Raw genomic sequence first — 20,645 nt, 5'->3', positions numbered from 1 at the left:
AGCAGGAAACCTTCTATACTATTTTAGAAAAATGGTTGTCCAATCTCTTCTTTAAAATGTCCAGTGTTGGAACACCAACAATTTCTGGAGGCAAGTCATTCCACTGATTAATTGTTCTGTCAGGAAAATTCTCCTTGATTCTAGGTTGATTCTCTCCAGCATTAAAACCCTCCTAGATTTATATACTGATCCAATCCATTTATACACTTTCAAAATGAGACCTCTCAAGGATGCAGCTGATCTAATATAGTGTCTTAGTGAAGATTTGGACAATCTCTCTGAATATCCTTGAGGATCATCATCTATAATTTTGTATCTACCCTGTGCTGCATAAGTGTCCTACAGCTCAACATATCTTTAAATAAAAATGGGATGCTTTCAAAAATAATACAAAAACATATCAATATCTAATTGTAGCTTTTAATCTTTATTTTGTGAAAATTCAACAAAGGTAAAATTTAAAAAATTAACAGCTGTTACAGTATTACAACACTAACGAGATTAATTATATATCTAACTAAAACAATCTTTATAACTCATTTAAATTAAGGCTGCAATTCTAAACTTTCTTATTAGGAAGAAAGCTTCATTGATTGTATAAAATAGGATTTTCTTCAGAATAAATGTGAATCTCACATTATCAATCTCACATTAGATAAAGTAAATAATTTTATAAAAGTATGCACTCAGAGTGCTTATGGGAAGAGTAGGAGGTACGATATACAAGGAGCTCACCTCTTGGCATTTAACAATGTAATATATTTTTATTTGTTTGTGCTACTTGTTGCTTTCTTTTCTATTACTTATTTATTTCATTTATCTGAATCAAATGCCTCTTAAATATTAACTACTTAAGTAAAAGAATAATTGTTGTGGGAGGCAGTTTATTAAAAAATAAATTTCAGTGGGTATTTTAACAAGTAAGATATTCTTCAATTGTATAGCATATCGACAGCATATGGTGTCATGTTTTCACCCCTTTATCTGTTAATTTTTGTTTTTGTTTGTATCCTTTTTTTGATACAGAATGCCAGAGAAGTGCAGATAAGAGCAACAAGGATGATTGGAAGATTGGAGGCTAAAACATATGAAGAAGGGTTGGAGGAATTGGCAATATATAGTTTAATGAAAAGAAACACTAGGAGTGACATGATAGCAGTGTTCCAATGTCTTAGGGGTTGCTACAAAGAAGAGGTAGTTAACTCTTTTTCTCAGTAATCTAAAAAACCTTGTTAATTAATTAACATGATTCATGTTAATCATGTTAATAATGTTAATGACAAGAATGATGAATTATTTCAAGACACTCCTACGGTATTATTAAATCAGTTTGAGTCCACGAGGAGGAAAAGTATCTAAATTCCGGCACAAGGCCAGCAATTAACCTGCAAAAGGTTAAAAAAAAAACCATTGCAAAGTGTGAAGTTAAAACAGAGGCGTCTTTGAAGAGATTGACTGGGTGGACATGATGTCAATCCTCTTCTTTGGCAAACTTGCCAAGGAGAAGAAATTTGCTGAATATTCCCACATACTTCCGGCCAAGGAATGCCATCCAAGAAGCTTCAGGGTGATTCCATGCCACTCCTTTTCCAATTCAGGAGTGAAGTAGCTACAGAGACCTGCTCTGTAGATATCAAACCAGCCATTTGTTTAGCAGAACAAAGATTTGTGCTGCTAGTTCAGAGCAGCATACTGGGCAGACAATTTAAGATTTTTTTAAAGCAAAAAATATATAAAATATTTTTACTGAGATTTAGTTACCTGTTTAATTTATGAGCCATCGCAATTGTACAAGCATGTCTTGATGGCAAATCTTTAAAAAGAATGACAAAAATAGAAAAAATGGTAATGGCAATAAAACAATACTAACATACATTAGTAATGTCTCTGTCAAAGAAGAAGGAATAATTCATCTGGACCAAATTTCCACAGAGTTTGTCACCTGCTTTCCTCCCCCAGTTTTTTTAAAGTTTCATCACCACATTTTTATATCAACAAGTTGAATTTATAACTGCAATCACAGCACATTAATTTGAGAGTAAATTGTATTGAAGTCAATGTGTTTATAAATTTACATTTTATGTCTACATTAGGAATATTAATGGAGAAAAATTAGAGAAAATGTGTTGGATAAGGTTGTGTACACCTCAAGAAATGTCACCATTCAATAGATTTACAGTATGTTCTCTATCTTTTTCCTCTATCCACATGTCTATGGAGGGCAAACAATTGTCTATATTGTCTATGTCTATGATAAGATCTGATATACTTTCTTTCATATGCAGCCTAGCTGTACTGCCTGAGAATTACAGGAATTGTTGGAAAATGCATCTAGTTCTCTCCTTTTCAGTATTGGTGTGTAATTGGAAACTACAATGGGGTAGTAACCTCACAAGTAGATAGATTAGCTGATAAAGGAATTAAAGAAACAAAAGGGAAACTGCCCGAAACTTTTCTTTAGCTGACTGATATGTTTGATTGATGTTTGGAGGTGTAAAAATGGACTAACAAAAGACTTTACCTTCTTTTTAGAGAGACACAAATCCTTTTCTAGAATTGATATGATTTGGATTACAAAAAATCTGCTTCACAAAGCAACTAAAGCTATTATTCTTCCAAAAACTTTTTCTGACCATAATCCAGTGTCTTTACATCTTACATTTGGTCCTTAGTTTTTAAATGGAAATTAAATGAGTCTGTTTTGCAGAGACACAGATTTTTAAAGAATGTAAATAGGTACTTCAAGACTATTTTAATAATAATTTAGGTAAGGAAATCAATTTGACAACAGTTTGGGATGCTTGTAATGTTGTGATATGAGGACATTTTATACAATACAATACAGCAATTAAGCGGAAGAGGACGAAAAAATCCAAAATGTGCTACAAGAAATTAAACTGAAGGAGAGGGAACTCCAGAATTCACCAGAAGATCCTAACATACTTAATCAACTAAAATTATTGCAATAACAAATTTCTTTGGTGACTGTTTCAGATATTGAAAAGAAACGTAAATATACAAAACAACATTTTTTTGAATATGCAAATAAACCAGGGAGATCATTGGCATACAAACTAAGAAAACAGACAGAAAAGAAGATGATAACTGAGTTTCAAGAGGGGAATAAGACTTATATGAATAACAAAAACATTTAAAGACTTTGTTGGAATTATTATACCAATTTATATAATGAACAAGAAATCTCTTTAGATATTATGGAGGAGTATATAACAATGAAAAATCTTCCTAAACTATCAGAAAACTACAAGCAAATTTTGAATAGACCAGCAACAACTTTTGAAATAATAGAAGGAATTAAAAGAGCTAAAACGAGCAAAGCTCTGGGACCAGATGACCTACTGAGCGGATTCTATAACATTTTTGAAGATCAACTACTTCTTCCAAATGGACTTAATGAATTTTATTTTACAGGGGAACCCTATACCAGACTCTTGGAAATATGCCTACATTTCTTTAATATCCAAAGATGGACTGGATTTAACTTCTATGAAGAACTACAGACAAATTTCTCTCCTGAATAATAACTACAAACTCTTTATATCTATTTTAGCTGAAAGACTTAAAAAAGTTTTACAGAATTATATACATAAAAACCAGTGTGGTTTCTTACCTAAAAGACAAGTAAAAGATAATGTAAGAGTAATTTTGAATATAATTGAATATTTACTACAACGTAATGACTGGTTGCATTAGTCTTTCTGGATGCACAAAAAGCTTTTGACAACTTGAACTACGTAGGCCTTTATGTTTAAAGTAGTGGAAAAGCTGGATTTTGGATTGGGCTTTATACATTCTATACACTTCAGAAATCTTAAATCATGGTGAATGGAGACTTTACAAAACCATGTGAAATCCAGAAGGGAACAAGACAGGCACTGTCCTTTATCTCCTTTATTATTTACTCTAGTGTTGGAAATTTTAAATGGAGATATTAGACAGGATAACAGAGCAAAAGGACTACAAATTAAAGTGCATAGTTACAAATTATGTGCATTTGCCAATGCTTTGGTATTGATTGAAATGTAATCAAAATCCAGGCTCATTTTATCATATGTGGTAGTCTTGCAAATATGTGAAAACATACTGGATAAAATAACAATGACAATGCAAAAATATTTAAGATACAAATATTAATGAAACCTGAAGCTTTTCTTTTAGGTATGATAGACCAGCCAATTGAAAACAATTTGGGATGCTATTTCTTCAAATTGTGATGGATGCGAGGATTGTACTAGTTAAACACTGGAAAGAAAAAGAGATGCCAAATGTTGAAGAATGGATTTTGAAATTGACTGAATTAGCAGGGATGGCAAAATTAGACTTAATGAACTTTTTAGAGATAATGGACTAGGCAGCTTTATAAAAGACTGGAAACTGTAGATTTCTACACGCTAAATATAATAACAGATGGATAACAGAGGGACTTGAAGATTAGTGTAGTGTTTAACTCAATATGTTGACTTTTTTCTTTCTTATTTTATATATATATCTTTCTTATTTATATATATATATAATGTAGGGGAAGGAGAATTTACTGCTTATTCTTTTCTTTTCTTTCAGCACCCAGTCAGAGTGGATCTTACATGTTAAATGTTAAATTTAATTAACCACTTTTCTTCTTGTTTTGTATATATATATTTCTTTTTTCTAGTTGTTGCTTTTGTTTTGTTCCATTTTGTTGTTTTTTCATTGTTTTGTATTTTACTCTCTATGATAAAACAATAAATATAAAAAAAATCTCAAGTTGTTTGTATTGTGGAGTTACCCTGAAAAATAATTATAATGAGTAAAGTTCAATAACGTGTAACATTTATGTATTGCTAAGGTTAAAACATTTCCAGCTCCTCATATCCTTTACTGAGCAAAAAGTGCAAAAAGGGAACGAAGGGTAGTTGGCCAAAAAAAATGCCAACCTCTTGTGCTGTGGAAAGCCAGCCTCTTCTTCCCTATGTTCTTGATCTCCTCTGAACCGCCTAGGAAATGGAAAAAAACCACAATCGTTTTATTTATTTATTTATTTTTTAATAATTATGCCCCGTCACGTTTTATTAGGCAGGGGGCGAAAAATGCCAGCAGGGGGGGGCAACCTCAGAACAATGGATGCAACCAGGTTTTTCCGGACCTTTCCAGGGTTGGTATCGCCCAACCCCCTTAATCCCGGGATGGTACATCCCAACAAGAGGCAGGCGTTTCCTTAGACTCGCTCGCTTTTCGCCTTTCCCCTTCAGGTCTCTCACCTCTGATCCCGCCCCCGCTTCCCTGCGTTCGCTTCCCTCGCGGAGAGAGAGAGAGAGGGGGGGGGGCAGAGAAAGAAGTCGGGCTCGCGCTGGGTCGGATAGGGCTCTTTGTGCGGAGAAGTGAAGCGCGTGCTCGCCCGCCCGCCCGCGCGGGCCTGAGGGGAGGGGAGGGAAAGAAGAAGAAGACCAAGAGAAAATAAAGAGAGAGAGAGAGAGAGGAGAGCGGGATTCTAAAGCGGCCGCGCGGGTGGGCGAGCGAGTGAACGGGCGGGCGGGCGGGCGCGCGAGACCGAGAGTCGGAGCGGGTGAAGAGTCGGAGCGGAGGCGGCGGCGGCGTGAAAGAAAAACGCAACCGATGAAAAACAACGGCTGGCCGGGGGCAGCTGTCGAGGGGGGAGGCGCGAGTCGGACGATCCGTTGGGCGGCTTCGCTGGTGGGGAAAGCCAGGGCGGGAAGCTGCAATTAACTGGGGAAAGAGGAAGAGCCGCCGCCGCCGCCGCGTAGGCTCCGCTGTTTATCTCAGGTAAGTGCGAGAGGGGGGAGGAGGAGGAGGAGAAGGGGAAAAAAAAAGAAAAAAAGGGGGGGGGGTTAGTTTGAAAAGTTGGGAGGGAGGGAGGGCCAGGCCCGCAAAGCTCGCCTCGAGCGCTTCGCTACCGGGACGGACGAAAAGAGGGAGGAGAATCCGAGTCGGAGAGTTGGCGGCGGCTTCCATTGTGAGCTGCTCAAGTCGCTTCTTGCTGCTCGGCTCCTTCCACCTTTCCGAGTCCTGCTATGCTAGACTGAGGGGCGGGGGGTCGTTCGTCACCCGGGAGGAAACCCCGATTTTACCCGAAGCGATTCGCATTTCTGGTAGGAAAGAAAAACCCAGATTCGTGGGGAAAGAGAGGAGGACGGGGAAAAGGGGGGGGAAGAGTTTGGCGGAATAAGCGCTTCGGCAACGAAGAGATTAGTTGTCGTCCGTTCCCGTCTCCTCTTTTTTATTTCCTAATTTCTGCCGGTCTCTCTCTAAGCGCAGGGGTAGGCAACCTTGGCTCTTTTATGACTCGTGGACTTCAACTCCCAGAATTCCTGAGCCAGCCGTGCTGGCTCAGGAATTCTGGGAGTTGAAGTCCACGAGTCATAAAAGAGCCAAGGTTGCCTACCCTTGCTCTAAGGGGAAAAAGAGATCCAGAAATGGTGGGCCTATGAGGAAATGGCTAGTTACTTGATTGCCTTTTGGAAAGGGAAAAAGAAGAGTTTTTGTGGGAGGGAGGACAGGCAGGGGGAAAGAGAGAGAGAGAGAGAGAGACCCCAAATCTTCAGATTTGCTTCATGCCTGGAAAGAAACTTCGCTGTTCCAACAATTTCTTTTCATGTGAAAAATGTTACGGTGCGAAGGTTGCGCTTTCAGCCCCTAGACTCCTTAATCCTGAAAGCGGAAGAACTTGCCATAGTTGTTCACCGGAGAGGGAAAGAAGAATCCCTTATTTTTGGCACAGGTTGAAAGCCATTATCTGCTTTTCCTTGTTTGCTATTTCATATGTTACAAAGGCCAGCCTTGGCAATGAAAATACCTTTCACTGTGTGGGGCAGAGTCTCCGTAAGATCTGCCTCTTGTGGACTCTTTTTTTGAGTTTCAAAGATTTTTTTTTTAGTTATTTGTCCCTTGGTTGATAGACCACATTTTAAATAAATTTCTCCCTGTTCCTTAGGCTATGGAATTCCATTTTAACACAAGGGTGAAATGCTTAGTATAAATGAGTGATGTCTCTGGCTCACAAAGTTGTTGGTTTTTTTTGCAGATATCTTTCAGGATAAGAATGGATCAGCTACGGTGCTAGCATCTCATTTTTCTAGATACATTCCTGAAGTGCTTGTTGTTTTTTGTCTGCGCCTCTCCTCCTCCTTCCCACCACATATTTCATTGCTCTTATGGAAGAATAAAATGGTGAGAGGCGTCTTCCAGTCTCATTCTCTCTCCAGGCTGTAAGAGGACTGTATCGCATTGTGGGAGCAGCACTGGCAGCTGCTGCTGGTTTTCACCTCTTCAGACTCTCATTTGTAAAAAATTGAAGGCTTTCTCCGTTTGACAATGATGAAGACTGAAGGCAAAGGAGACAGAACTTTAAGAAGTGCCTCTCCACACAGAAATACCTATAAAACTGATTTTCATGCAATTAAGTGCAGTTTTGATTCAGTGAATACTGATAATGCTTCCAACAAGTCTAATCCTCAGCAAAGGTTGTCCAACTCATCCAATGGGGAAGGTAATGATCCACATGTTCGTGGCAGAGCTGTCAACTATGGCAACAGAGTACACAAGATCAAAAACATGTTCATGCAGATGGGTGGTTCTTCCAATTCACCATGTTGTGAAAACACTTCACCCTCTGAGCCCCGAATTATTAATAAAATAACTTCAGCTGATCTTGCACTTCCTCCTCCTAGTAGCCCATCTTACCTCTGTGTTCAAAAAAATAACCTACTCAACAGTGGTTCTTTTTCTAGTTCCCAGGATCCTTTACCTGCAGGTTCATTCACTGATAAAATTATCTGCAGCAAAGAAGAGGGAAATTTAGACAAAGCTACACTAGCAGAGAAGTTTTCTGAGACCAGGAAACTATTTGAAAGGAACATTAAAAAACCAAGTTCATTGGATAGAAGTACTCCCATTAAAAATGAAAGGATTGAAGACAGAAGACGACATGGTTCTACTTCTTCTGATTGCAGTAGTGTGACCGATCAATTTAATTTCAATACTGATGTAACTTCTCAGGTTGCTGTGGATAAAGCAGAGAATCAAGAAAATAGTGATCAAAAGGTACAGCAATCTACTGGCAGTTGTAAATCCTCTTCACTGAATGCAGGACCTATTTCTCGAAGACTGGAGAGTTTCTTGGCTGACGTTGACAATGACGACTTCAAAGATACTTTGAAAACTAAGGATATCCCAAACCCTCTCCAAACAGCGTTCTGCAGCTGGGAATCGCCAGTAGTTAGGAAAGAAGAATATTTGCAGCAAAATCAGCCTGTTGCAGAGTCTTCCCTTTTGATAAGCAGTACTTCTACCGAATGGAGTGAGTTAAGTGATGCAACTGAAGTAACTTCCCAAACAGATCAAATTTCCGAAAGGGAGCAACAATATAAAACCAGCATATGCTCTAAAGTGGATAGAGCCCCTATAAAAATTTCCCAAGTAGAAGTAGCCAGAGCTGAACTGATCATGGTGCAGAACAAAACTTTAGGGGATAACAATGAAATCACTGGGGAGGTTAATGTATTTCAGAAGGAAAAATCACTCAGATTTCCAAGTTGGGAAGATGAGAAAAATGACTGGACATTTGAAGAAACTGAAGACTCTAATGAGGACAGTGCAGTTAATCAAAAAGGAGCAAGAGAGTTAGTGTTTCTGGACAAAGTTCAAGAACAAGAGCAGGTCAATGTAAAACCTGTAGGGGATGGTGAAGAGGAAGAACAAGAACAGAGAAAGAAGTTTAATGGGGTTTCTTCCAATGCTTTTGGGATAGAGAATGCAGCTTTTGATGATGACAGAGAACCAGAACTACTTAGTCAGGGCCCTGAAAGAGAAGAAACCTTGCAAGAGGAGGAATATAACTATAATAGTGATTACGAGGAACTTTCTGGACTTTCTGAGGAAGAAGATCCTGATCCAGCTAGAAAAGTGAAGTTTTCTACAGCCCCAATCAAGGTAAAAGCTTCACGAACGGGCATAAAATATAATTATTGTTGCTAGTTGTTTAAACATAGTAATTATAACAATGAAGCCTATTAGTATATTCATTACTATATGGATGCTTTGAAATGGGTCTCTTAATTACAGTTTCCCTTCCAGATAAGGATTTCTAAAATATTTCAAGTTCTAAAGTGCCTTTACATTTTTTTAAAAAGATACTGGTTCAGTTAATCTGAAATAGAATCATGACCAATGCGATTGCCTGGGACAGGCTAAGCATATAATGCCCGTGTTTCATTTCCTGTACTGACTGATAGTCTCGTTCAACTGCACTAACTTCTAGGCTCAGTCTTGGTGCTGTTATTTAAAACCCTGAATGGCATGAAACAAAAAGGAAATGGCTTTTTAATTATCTTTGGAGCTCCCAGTGGTGGTAGCTACAGTATATGGGAGAAGGCCTTCTCAATTGTTAAGGTCCTGTTTATGAAATGTCTTTTCCAGAGAGGTATATTTGGCATCCCGAATTAAGATCTATAAGAGGCGTGGTGGCACAGTGGCTAGAATGCAGTATTGCAGGCTGATCCTGCTGATTGCCGGCTACCAGCAGTTCAATTCTCACCAGCTCAAGGTTGACTCAGTCTTCCATCCTTCCGAGGTCCATAAAATGGGGAGCCAGACTGTTGGGGGCAATATGCTGATTCTGTAAACGGCTTAGAGGGAGCTGTGAAGGGGTATACAAGTCTTAAGTGCTAGTGCTATTAAGTGAATCACCACAAGTTATTAAGTGAGGATATCTCATGGTCACTATTTGCACCATCTTGCTGGCTTCCCCATTGACTTTGCCTGTAGGAAACCAGCAAAGAAGGTCACAAGTTGTAATCACATGAACGCAGGGCATTGTAATGGGAAGCCAGGTCATATTGCAATTACGTGGCCATGGGGACACTGCAACCAATGTTAAGGACAAGACCCAGTCGTAAGTATTATTCATTCAACGCTGTCATAAGTTTGAGCAGACACTGAATGAATGTGAGGACCATCTGTAATAGCAATAGTAGTAGTAATTGAGGATATACCTTATGTGAGTACAATATAAACTTTTGAGAGGTATAAAACTCTTTTCTATACTACATTAAATGAATGAGAAAGATGCTGTGTTGGCATCTTGGCTGCCAGTCAGGAGGCAATACATTCATTAAGATTTAAAGACAGTAGGCTGAAATCAGAGTGAAATGCCAAAGAAAAAGTAATAGAAAAAAGGACTAGGGGTGACATGATAGCAGTGTTCTAATATCTAAAGGTCTGCCACAAAGTTGATTAAAATAGAGCTGGAATGGACCTTGGAGGTCTTCTAGTCCAACCCCCTGCTCAAGCAAGAGACACTATATAATTTGAGACAAGTGGCTGTCCAATCTCCAGTGATGAAGCATCCACAACTTCTGGAGGCAAGCTGTTCCATTGGTTAATTGCCCTCGCTGTTAGGAAGTTTCTCCTTAATTCCAAGTTGCTTCTCTCCTTGATTAGTTTCCATTCATTGTTTCTTGTCTTGCCTTCTGGTGCTTTGGAAAATAAACTGACTCCCTCTTTTTTGTGGCAGCCCCTCAAATATTGAAATACTGCTATAATGTCACCCATAGTCCTTTTTTTCCTCTAGGCTAGCCATACCCAATTCCTGCAACCGTTCTTCATATGTTTTAGTCTCCAGGCCTTTAATCATCCTAGTTGCTCTCCTTTTGTCTCAACATCTTTCCAAAGTCTCAACATCTTTTTTATAACATGGTGACCAAAACTGGATGCAGTATTAAGAAGAGATTGGACAAACATTTGCCTGAAATAGTATAGGGCAGTGATGGCGAACCTTTTAGAGACTGAGTGCCCAAACTGCAACCCAAAACCCACTTATGCATCGTCGAGTGCCGGGTGGGTGTGGCCCATTGGGTGGGTGTGGCCCATTGGGTGGGTGTGGCCCATTGGGTGGGCGTGGCTGCAGTGGTAACAGCAGACTGGGTGGGACTAAAAAGTTCAATCAATCAGGGCCTAGGACTAGAGCGACGGAGCGCGTGCCCACAGAGAGGGCTCTGATTGCCGCCTCTGGCACCCGTGCCATAGGTTTGCCACCACTGGTATAGGGCTTCCTGCTTGAACATGGAGTTGGACTCCAAGGTCCCTTCCAATTCTATTATTCTGTTATCCTGTTCCGAACAGTATTGAAAGATTTAATAGAGAAAAATATACCAATCCATGTCCTTTGGTATACTAGGAGCCCTCAAATGGTAGCAAGTAGATCTCCAGAAGCTAATACCTAGTTATGCCACATCTTCCCAGGGCTTCAGGTTTATGGTGAGGTTCAAATTGTCTGAATTCTTTTACTACTTTTTATTCTCGAAAAAAGGAAGTATAACCAAGAGATGGAGATGGGTTAATAGCACCATCTTATCAGGGACTTGATCATAAATTTAGACAGTGAAATCCCTACAGAGAATTTTTAGGGAAGACGGACTCTCTAGTTTATGGGGACATCGCTCTTAACTCCCCGTTCCCTTGGCAGGTATTAGATTAGGGAGCTGGTGTCGTCCTGTTTATCTTAAAGTGATAATAAGTAACAGATAAGTGGCAAGCCAGAGTGATTAATGATAACAAAACTGTGCTAAGTAACTTCTTTTAAGTACACTTGTGCAATAATATACAGGCAGTCCTCAAATGACTTCATTTAGTGACCATTCAGTTACAATGGCACTGAAAAAAAGTGACTTATGAGCATTTTTCACACTTAACAACCATTGCAGTATCGCTACAGACACTTGATCAAAATTCAGATGCTTGGCAACTGGTTCATATTTTTGCCGTGTCCCGGGATCATGTGTTTCCTTTTGTCACCTTACAAGCAAAGTCAATGGGGAAGCCAACTTCTCTTAACAACTATGTTACTAACTTACAGCTGCAATGATTTACTTAACAACTGTGGCACCAAAGGTCGTAAAATGGGGCAAAATTCACTTAACAAATGTTTCACTTAGCAACAAAAGTTTTGAGCTCAATTGTGGTCATAAGTCGAGGACTACTTGTACAAATTACCTCTGCTGGCTAGCAATTCTGCCCAGGGATATCTTATGGGTGCAAATGGAAAAAGGGGTCTGTATCACTAACTCCCCACCAGTTTTCCATGGTGCTAATTCAGAGGTTGTAAGTAATCTCTTATATTATTTGAGCGGATTAACTGTGATGAACATCAGCTATGGTTTTTAAAAAAATAAAGAGAAAAGTAAGTGAATTCAAAACATTTGGCTCATCTTTCTTTATGCCATACTAAGTTATGATTTAGTTCATCTTTTTCCATGCTTCGCCCACAGATACATTGCACATTCTTTTCATTTTCAACTACTGTGGGCAAAGAGCAGGTTAGCTAGCAATTATGCAAGCTGAATTCCAGCTTATCCAGAGAACATCACATGGAAGCCAGATACAGTAAAATGTGCAAACATTACTATAGTATGTTAAAAGAGGAAATGAATCAGTATCTTTTAGCACAGTAATATTATCGTTAATGTTGTAGTAAATATCATATTAATTAAGATTCCCCTTAATCTTTCTGCCTAGAATGATAAAGTGTCTTTGGCTGTAAGTTCCAAGTGAGTGAGATTTGTATATTTAAAAGTGGAAAAATACTTATGGATATTAGTTAGATCATTATGTTGGAAACATTAAGTGAAGTTTTCCTGATTGTGATTTTTTTTTTATTTGGAAGTAATTCAAAACAGAGAGTAATATGCAAACTATAAAAGTAAGATTGCTTGTTTTTCATTTCCAGACTAAGGAAAATAGAGATAAAGAATGAAATTACTATGCATGATGGTTGTAAACCTCCCTGAGTCACTTTGGTGAGATGGGCAATGTAGAATTTTAATAAATAAATTCAACAAATAAATCAATATTTGAGGCTGACCTAGTTCAGATTATCATTCCATGTTTGATAAAAAAGTAATAGGAAAAAAATAGCTGATTGCCATATATATTATATCACTTTTAAACATAAAAATGAAGTACAGGTACTTCTTGACTTTACAGTCATTCATTTAGTGACAGTTCAAAGTCACTGAAAAAAGTGTCTTTTGACCATCTTTCACTCTTACAACCATTGTAGCATTCCCATGGTCACATTATCAAAATATGGGCCCTTTGCAACTGGCATTTATTTATGATGGTTACAGAGTGCCGGGGTCATGTGATTCCCCTTTTGCAACCTTTTGACAAGCAAAGTCAGTGTGGAAACCAGAGATTCATTTCACAACTGGATTACTAACTTAACAATTTCGGTGATACGTTTAATAATTATGGCAAGAAAAGTCATCAGATGGGGCAAAATTCACTTAACAACTGTCTTGCTTAGCCGTGGAAATTTTAGGCTCAGTTGTAGTTGTAAGTCTTAAGTATATTTCTTGAATGACTCATGCTTTCCCCTGAATTTTATAGCTGATGTTGTGGAAGATTGATTGGATGCCTACATTTATATCCTAGTCAATTCTTCTTTAGCAGTTAAAAATTGACTCCGGTGTTGGCAAGAAAATTAGTTGGAGACAGGGCTTTTTCCTTTGTTTTGTGTGTGTCTTTCATTCTTACTATTGTCTATTGTTTTGTTTTTTTCAAGGTTACCCTAACTTTTTTTTTTCTAAAAATAGATTTTAGGATGGTTATCAAATGCTTTATATTTCTCTTTGACCCCATGTTAAGATCTTCCATCTGTTTATTTATTTTTTTAAAAAATGAGATTTTATTTCTTAAACATTGAAATGTATAGCTAGGAAATGCAATAAATGAACATTTTATTTCTATGGTATTTGGGGACTTTTCCACTTTGTTCTAAGTTTCTTGTAATATTACATTGCAGTATTATCCACAACTATGCTCTTTAGATTTTTTTTTTCACAATTAGTTTCATAGCATCTATTTGTAAATATTTAGCAGGGTATTTATTTCTTGTTTTAGTAAGGAAGATGCTTCTTTTCTTGATACATGAAAACATATTATGGAATTACTCTGTTTTTTGCTCACATTAAGACCTATTGTAACAATTTCCCATCTAGGCTAGTTCATATATAATTTAACAAAAAACCCTCTTGCAATATCTACTCTTTTAGACAAGTCTGTTTAATCAGTTATGTGACTGAAATATGTGTTTTGTATGAAAATGATTTGGTCCATAAACATATGTATTTTTTCTTTAAATACATTTCTTCTTGCTGTAATTTACATTTTTTTATTATAAAGTTATCTGTATTAATTTCTACAGGATGCATTTTGTTCTTGCGCTGTGGTGATATACTAGGGCTGCCATACATGGCATGGTTAAAATACCACTATCAGAACACTCTTAAATTAATAGAAAGTAAGAAATAACATTAGACATAAAGCAGGTACCCAGTTATTAGAATGCTGTTTATATTTTTTAGATTTTTTTAATCCTGCCTTTATTCTTTTTTATAAATAACTCAAGGCAATGAATTTATCTAATACTCCTTCCTCCTCCTATTTTCCCCACAACTATAAGAGGTGAGTTGGGTTGAGAGAGAATGACTGGCTCAAAGTCAGCCAGCCAGCTTTCATGCCTCAGGCAGGACTAGAATTCAGCCCTCAGCTGGTTCAAATGGATTCTTATGAACAAAAGTCAAATAAGTTAATATACCTACTGTTTTTTCAGGGTGCTTGTGCTGATGCAATTGGAACATTAGAAGAAACATCTGCTTTGCTTAAATGCAGTAAATTAGCATAATCCATAATAACTACTATTCACATATCAGAATTCATAAGGCCACACAAAAACTGGAATGCAGACAGTCCTTAGAAAAGGAAAAAGGACATGGTGGCATAAAGATATTTACTAATGTATGGATGCTGCATGTTCAGACATGCTTCTATTAGCATCTGCAAGGCAGGCACAGTTTTTATACTGATGTTTTAGTCAGTCAGGCTTGTTTGCATTTGGCTGACTTACCCAGACATCATATAAGAGCTTTCATTAAACTATTCCCAAATAAGATGTCTTATATAGTTTGTGGCGTGAAAATGAAGGCACAGATTAGGAACAGAAACAAATTCCTCAGATCGTCAGGGTTTTAGAAATGTGTCCTATTCCATTTCTTGTTTTGCTTTCTGTTGTTCTCCTGTCTTCCATTTACAACAATAATTCTCCTCGGAAACAATTTTATCCATTTTGTAACTAGCATATAGTTAGGGTTTTCTTTTGATGTACAGACTACAGCTAGTCCTTGGTGTACGACCATTCATTCAGTGACTGTTCAAAGTTATGACAGTGCTGAATTAATAGCCTGTGCCTAAAGTTATGGCAGTTGCAGCACTTTAGAGGTCATGTATCAAAATTCAGGGGCTCAGCATCTCACCCACATTTAAACTGTAGGGGGCGCTTCAGTTCCTTCAGCTTGCCTATCTCTTCCCCATTTACTCCCTTTTGGATGCTGTGCACCCTGCCTTGTATGGCAGCAAGCAGTCCCAAAACTATGTGGTTCTGGGACTGCTTCCCATGCTCTGGGGAGTCTCAGCCGCCCAGCTTGCACCAACAGGCATTTGTTCACCCAGCTGCCTTCTCTCAGTTTCCCACATTGACCTTTGCGCCCAGCCACTGAAGCAGTGTTTGCTGCCTTGCTGTGTTTGCAGTCTCCTTTTTGGAACCTTGTCCACTATGTTACCCTGGGCACTCCAACTTCTCCAGCTTCCTATACATGGCTCCTCAGCATTGCAGTATCCGTGAAGCCCCAGTAAGCATTCATTCACCCAACTGCCTTTTTTCCCATTTTCCTGCGCCAACTTTTCTCCTTTTGAACCCAGCTGCCACAGCTGAAGCGGAAGCACTTTGGTGTCTTCTTTTTGGACCTAGCTTCTCCAGCAAAGATGTCCTACATATGATTTACGAGCACTGTCTTCGTAAAACTGTGCTGCCCTCCAAGAAGCAAACAGCAAGTTGACTCCAGATTCAGTCACTAACATTGAACTTCATTCAGTGCTAGAATCTATTCTTTGAAACATTTCTGAAAGTATATTCGAATTTATTTATTTTAACATTATGTGGCCACTCATCTTCAAATTCAAACTAGTGATTTTTTTTTGTTTTTTGTTTCTATTAAAGCATACTCTGTCATCTGTATTTATAGACTAAGTTCTCAAGATGATTGCAGATGTTAGCAAACAAATGCTTCTTAGTCCAAAAATTAAGTCTATTATTGCCTCAAGATGAAGACACACAAAACAGGGTTTTTTGTACTTGTAGCTCAGCTGAAAAGTATGTGTCAATTAATTTTTTTGCAAAGAAAAAGAAAATATACATCCATCTCCTTGTTTCCACTCCAACATACATAAGATAAGATAAGATAACCTTTATTGTCATTTTTTTATTGTGGGCACAACGGCACACATCAAAAATGAAATTTAGTTGCCCGCTCTCAAAGTGAAACACATACATGACGCACACCTAAACATACTGTATACAACATATGTATAGATCCACATATATATAACAAATAAATATTAAACACTGTCCATCTTGAATATATAACGGAAGGAGGAAGCTTGAGAGTTCGCAAGGTTAATGCTGTATGGAATGAAACTCTGGCTCAATCTGGATGTTCTGCTTCGGATACCACGAAGCCTCCTCCCAGAAGGTAACAAGGAAAACAGGTCGTGAAGAGGATATGTAGTGTCCCAGATAATATTACGGACCCTTTAAATAAATAAGCTGACTAAATGATTCCATCTCCAGCATAGTAACAGCCTATGCCTATTTACCCAGAAGAGTCTAAAGATTTAATACAGAGGAAGCATCTATAGCGTTATTCCCTGGTTTATGTGTTGTTGCTTTTTTCATGTGTGAATCTACATATGCAGACCTCTGCATAGTTATATTTGAGAGAGTAGTTAGTATGTGAGAGACAGTAGTTTGTAGACTACTTTGTGTATTGTGGATGCATATGGAAGATCAGTTTTACTAATGGATACCTTATTTTACAGTTTAATCAGTTGACAATTCAGTTAATAGTAATTTATTTATTTTTTTCCTTTTTTGGGTGTAGACTATGACCAGTGTGTTTGCTCATATGCCCACATTTGTTGCAGGAGATTAGTTTCAATAGGAGTTGGCAAATATTGTTAACAAAAAAAGAAAAAAGTTAGAAAGCATGGATTTTTATATGTTTATCACTTTTTTTGTCTATTTTTCCATTGGGGGTGAGATTTTAAATATAGCAATGTTGGTTTTTTTGTGTAAATATGTATCAGTTTCTGAAATCAGTTCCTGATTTTGTTAAGTATGTAATTCATGTGACATTTTGCTTCAGGTATAATATAGAATAACGTAACGTAATTCCTCTAATAATATTTTTAATTGAAGAGCTGTATTATGAGTATAGTCTTATTATTGAGGTAGTCCTAGTACTGAAAAACATCATTTTTCAAATAACATGTTTAAAAAGATTAAAGATTTTATTGACTTTAAAAATTACCAGAAGGCAATTTGCTATGTTGTCCACATACTCTCAAACATTGATTTGCAAATAGGTATAACATGTGCATGTTCTAAGTTGTTTAATTGACATTTAAATCTGTTCAACTTGCATGGGTATTTTTAAAAAATACTGTATTATTTTAGGTATTCAGTACTTACTCAAATGAAGACTACGATAGACGCAATGAAGAGGTGGACCCTGTGGCCGCATCAGCGGAATATGAACTTGAGAAAAGGGTGGAAAAAATGGAGGTTTTTCCTGTGGAAATTGAAAAAGGTACAAATCTCAAATGTCTATCCTGGAGAAACAACAAGGCCTTTTAATGTTTATATCTTAATTTTGCATCATTGATACTGCAAAATTTCTAATTAGTTTTAGCATTACAAAGTCAAGAATATAAATTACTTTTAAGCTTAAGATTGTCTTCTAAAAAGTTGATTGTATTAGGGCTGGGAACTATTTTATAAAAGCTGAAAAGAAAATACAGCACTATAAAAAGTAAACTTTTTAATATATTAGTAATGAAAGAAAAAGTCAAAACTCATACTGAGACAATGTCATTAGCAAACTTTAAGGTAATGTATGAACTTTCAGACTTTATCTGATTTATGTTTTCGGAATACATCAAGAAAAATAGGGTGAGGATTAGAGAAATGTGGTTATGCTAAGTAGTATTAGGTTTGATGTCAACTGATATTTAAATAGTAGTGTTAAGTACCATCAAGTTTAAAGCTTAATCCCTTAGTTTTGGTAATGCAAATTCCAGTTCTTAAGTCTGCAGGAATAGTAGAAAAATTACCTAGATTGACATCATTCTTTATTCTGTGGAGTCTTTAAATACTTCAATATTTCAGTTTGTATTATAAGGATAGGTTGATCTGTCTTTTAATATCTACCTTAGCTTTAAAGAAATAATCAAAGAAGCTATTACTTTTAAAGTATAAAAATAATTCCAAAAATCGATTCATTAAAAATTAAAGACCTGGCTAAGAAAATCTATTTTTATTCTTTATTTTCTTTTTTACACTGGGCAGTGGGAACTGAACCCAGCTCCCAAGGGGCTGTATTCCATAGCCTTGGATCCATAGGTGCTAGATAGATAGACAGATTTCTGAAAACATGAACATCTTCAAAGAAGGGCCTTCTTTTGCTGTTCATATGACTGGAAATAGTCCCTAAGTTGTTCAGAGTTTAAAGGTCATAGTAACACATTCACTTTTGCCAATGAGCAATTAGCAAGTTCTACTGGCATCTTGTGATCCTTGTAACTTACATAACTTACATTTAGCTGCCACATTATATATCATTTGTGACTTAGGGTGTTACTCAATGTAAAGTAAATTGGAGTAGTCAAGAAGAGATACAATGACGACATAGATAATTATTGTCAAATTAGACTAGCAAACATATTGTGGCACATCTACCAACTGTGATCATAATAGATGAAAACCAAGGACTACTTTCAGGCTGCTGACCTGCTTGTCAAGAGAGAATGCAGTGCTTTGAAACTTTTGTCTCATTGCCTAGAAGCTGCTGCAGTCTGGATGAAGAAAAAAAACCCACTAAAGTTGAATCATTGCAAAAGGGAATGTCTGTTGATCCACTGTGATTCTTGGTTTGCTGCATAGTTATCAAGGGGCAGGCATAACCCCCTGATGAAGCATGGCTGCAATTTGGGGGTCTTCCTGGATTCACACCTGATGCTTGAAAGGCAGGAAAAGATTGTGGCTGGGAGGGCATTCACCCAGTGCCAGCTGGTTCCCCAGTTACAACCTTACTTCTCTAACAGACTATCTTTCTATTGTAACGCATGTCTTGATCATTGCCTATCTAGATTACTGCAATGTGCTCTACATTGCTGTTGTGATGGCTTTGAAGACACCACAACAGCAATTAGTGCAGAATGTGTCAGCTCACATAATGGCAAGTACTAACCACCAGAAATACATAACATCTTTGTTGTCTGCCCTTTATTGGTTGCCTGTATGTTTCCCTGTAGAATGTACAGTGCTAGTTTTGACACATTAAGCCAGGAAGTGCTATTTTTTCCATCCAGTTCTGGCCTCATGAAATGATTTCCTCTCAAAAATTAGACTTGCTCCTTCCAGAAAATACTAGACAATGTTAAAAGATTCGTTTTCCAGGGGGCACTTCCCCCCCCCTTCTGTGCAGTGTTTTTATAATTGTGAACTTCCAGGAGTCTCTAGTTGATTATAAATTCCTATGGAATCCATCCCATTGAAACTCTTCTACAAGCCCCAAATAATCCAAAATAAGGGGACAAGTTGTTGCTGAGGTTTCCTCCTTAGGATTCAACTGAACACTTGAAATTCCATTCAAAATAGATTTCATTGACTTCATTTGCAAAAAAAAAAAAAAAAAGGATGCAAATTGTCAGAAAGATTCTCCAGCTCTTCCACATCCTCCTCACACCCAAATATGATGAAGAAGATGCTTCACTGCATGAAACAAACTCTTTTTTGAGCTGTACGCAGTGAAAGCCAAGAAGTAAGCTGTATTCTCTGCTTTTATTGCTTCAGAATAGGCTTTCAGATGGGCCTCAAATCATTGTGCCCCACTGATATATGTTCCAGCTGTCCCATCCCCTTCATTAGTCTCAGCCATTAGCTATGATAACAGCAGACTTATCAAATTACAAAAATAGGATCATTTGGTTTGTTGTGTTTTTCTTACAGGTGACAATGGCTTGGGTATCAGTATAATAGGAATGGGTGTTGGTGCAGATCAGGGACTGGAAAAATTGGGTATATTTGTAAAAACAATAACTGAAGGTGGCGCTGCTCAGCAAGATGGCCGGTAAGTTTAAATTAAGACTGCTTGTTTGTTTAGCCTATGTAACGTAATGTATATATAATATAATTATAATGTAATATAATTATAATATAATTAATATGATATGATATGATATAATATATGAGGCATATGGAATGGTTCCTTTCTCTTCTACTTCTGTATGAGAGATAAGATAATCTGGGTTCTTTATGAATTTTAAATTTAAAACCATAGGGGTTTTTTTTAGATTGTTGTTACTTAGAACAAACTAGAATAAAAGTATAGTTTCATATGCCAAACTTATATAGTATAGGAAGTCCTGGCAAGCTGGCTTCACGGTGTTCTCCAACAAGCTGACACACATTGTTATTGAGCTGGCTCTCTACTACCGAGAGGGGGGGAGGGAGGGAG

The 20,645-nt window shown here is 37.4% G+C and overlaps 1 protein-coding gene across 2 annotated transcripts in view; it reads left to right on the top strand.

The window, feature by feature from the left end:
• The first annotated feature begins 7,136 nt into the window (after positions 1 to 7,136).
• The window catches only part of LOC107291525 (neurabin-1), a 49,277-nt gene continuing 35,768 nt past the window's right edge, over positions 7,137 to 20,645 (top strand). The window contains exons 1-3 of one of the 2 annotated variants that reach the window (XM_015820530.2): positions 7,137 to 8,946; positions 17,585 to 17,717; positions 20,138 to 20,258. In XM_015820530.2, coding sequence (XP_015676016.1) covers positions 7,330 to 8,946; positions 17,585 to 17,717; positions 20,138 to 20,258 — 1,871 coding nt within the window. In that variant the 5' untranslated portion in view covers positions 7,137 to 7,329. The remainder of the gene's footprint in view (positions 8,947 to 17,584; positions 17,718 to 20,137; positions 20,259 to 20,645) is intronic. The other variant, XM_015820529.2, reaches the window with a different exon arrangement.

This window comes from Protobothrops mucrosquamatus, unplaced genomic scaffold (genome assembly GCF_001527695.2).
Source record: "Protobothrops mucrosquamatus isolate PMUCROS unplaced genomic scaffold, P.Mucros_1.0 scaffold1137, whole genome shotgun sequence".
Classification (NCBI taxonomy): Eukaryota; Metazoa; Chordata; class Lepidosauria; order Squamata; family Viperidae; genus Protobothrops; species Protobothrops mucrosquamatus.
Note: the sequence above shows the minus strand (reverse complement) of the source record. Positions and strands in the feature narration are given on the sequence as shown.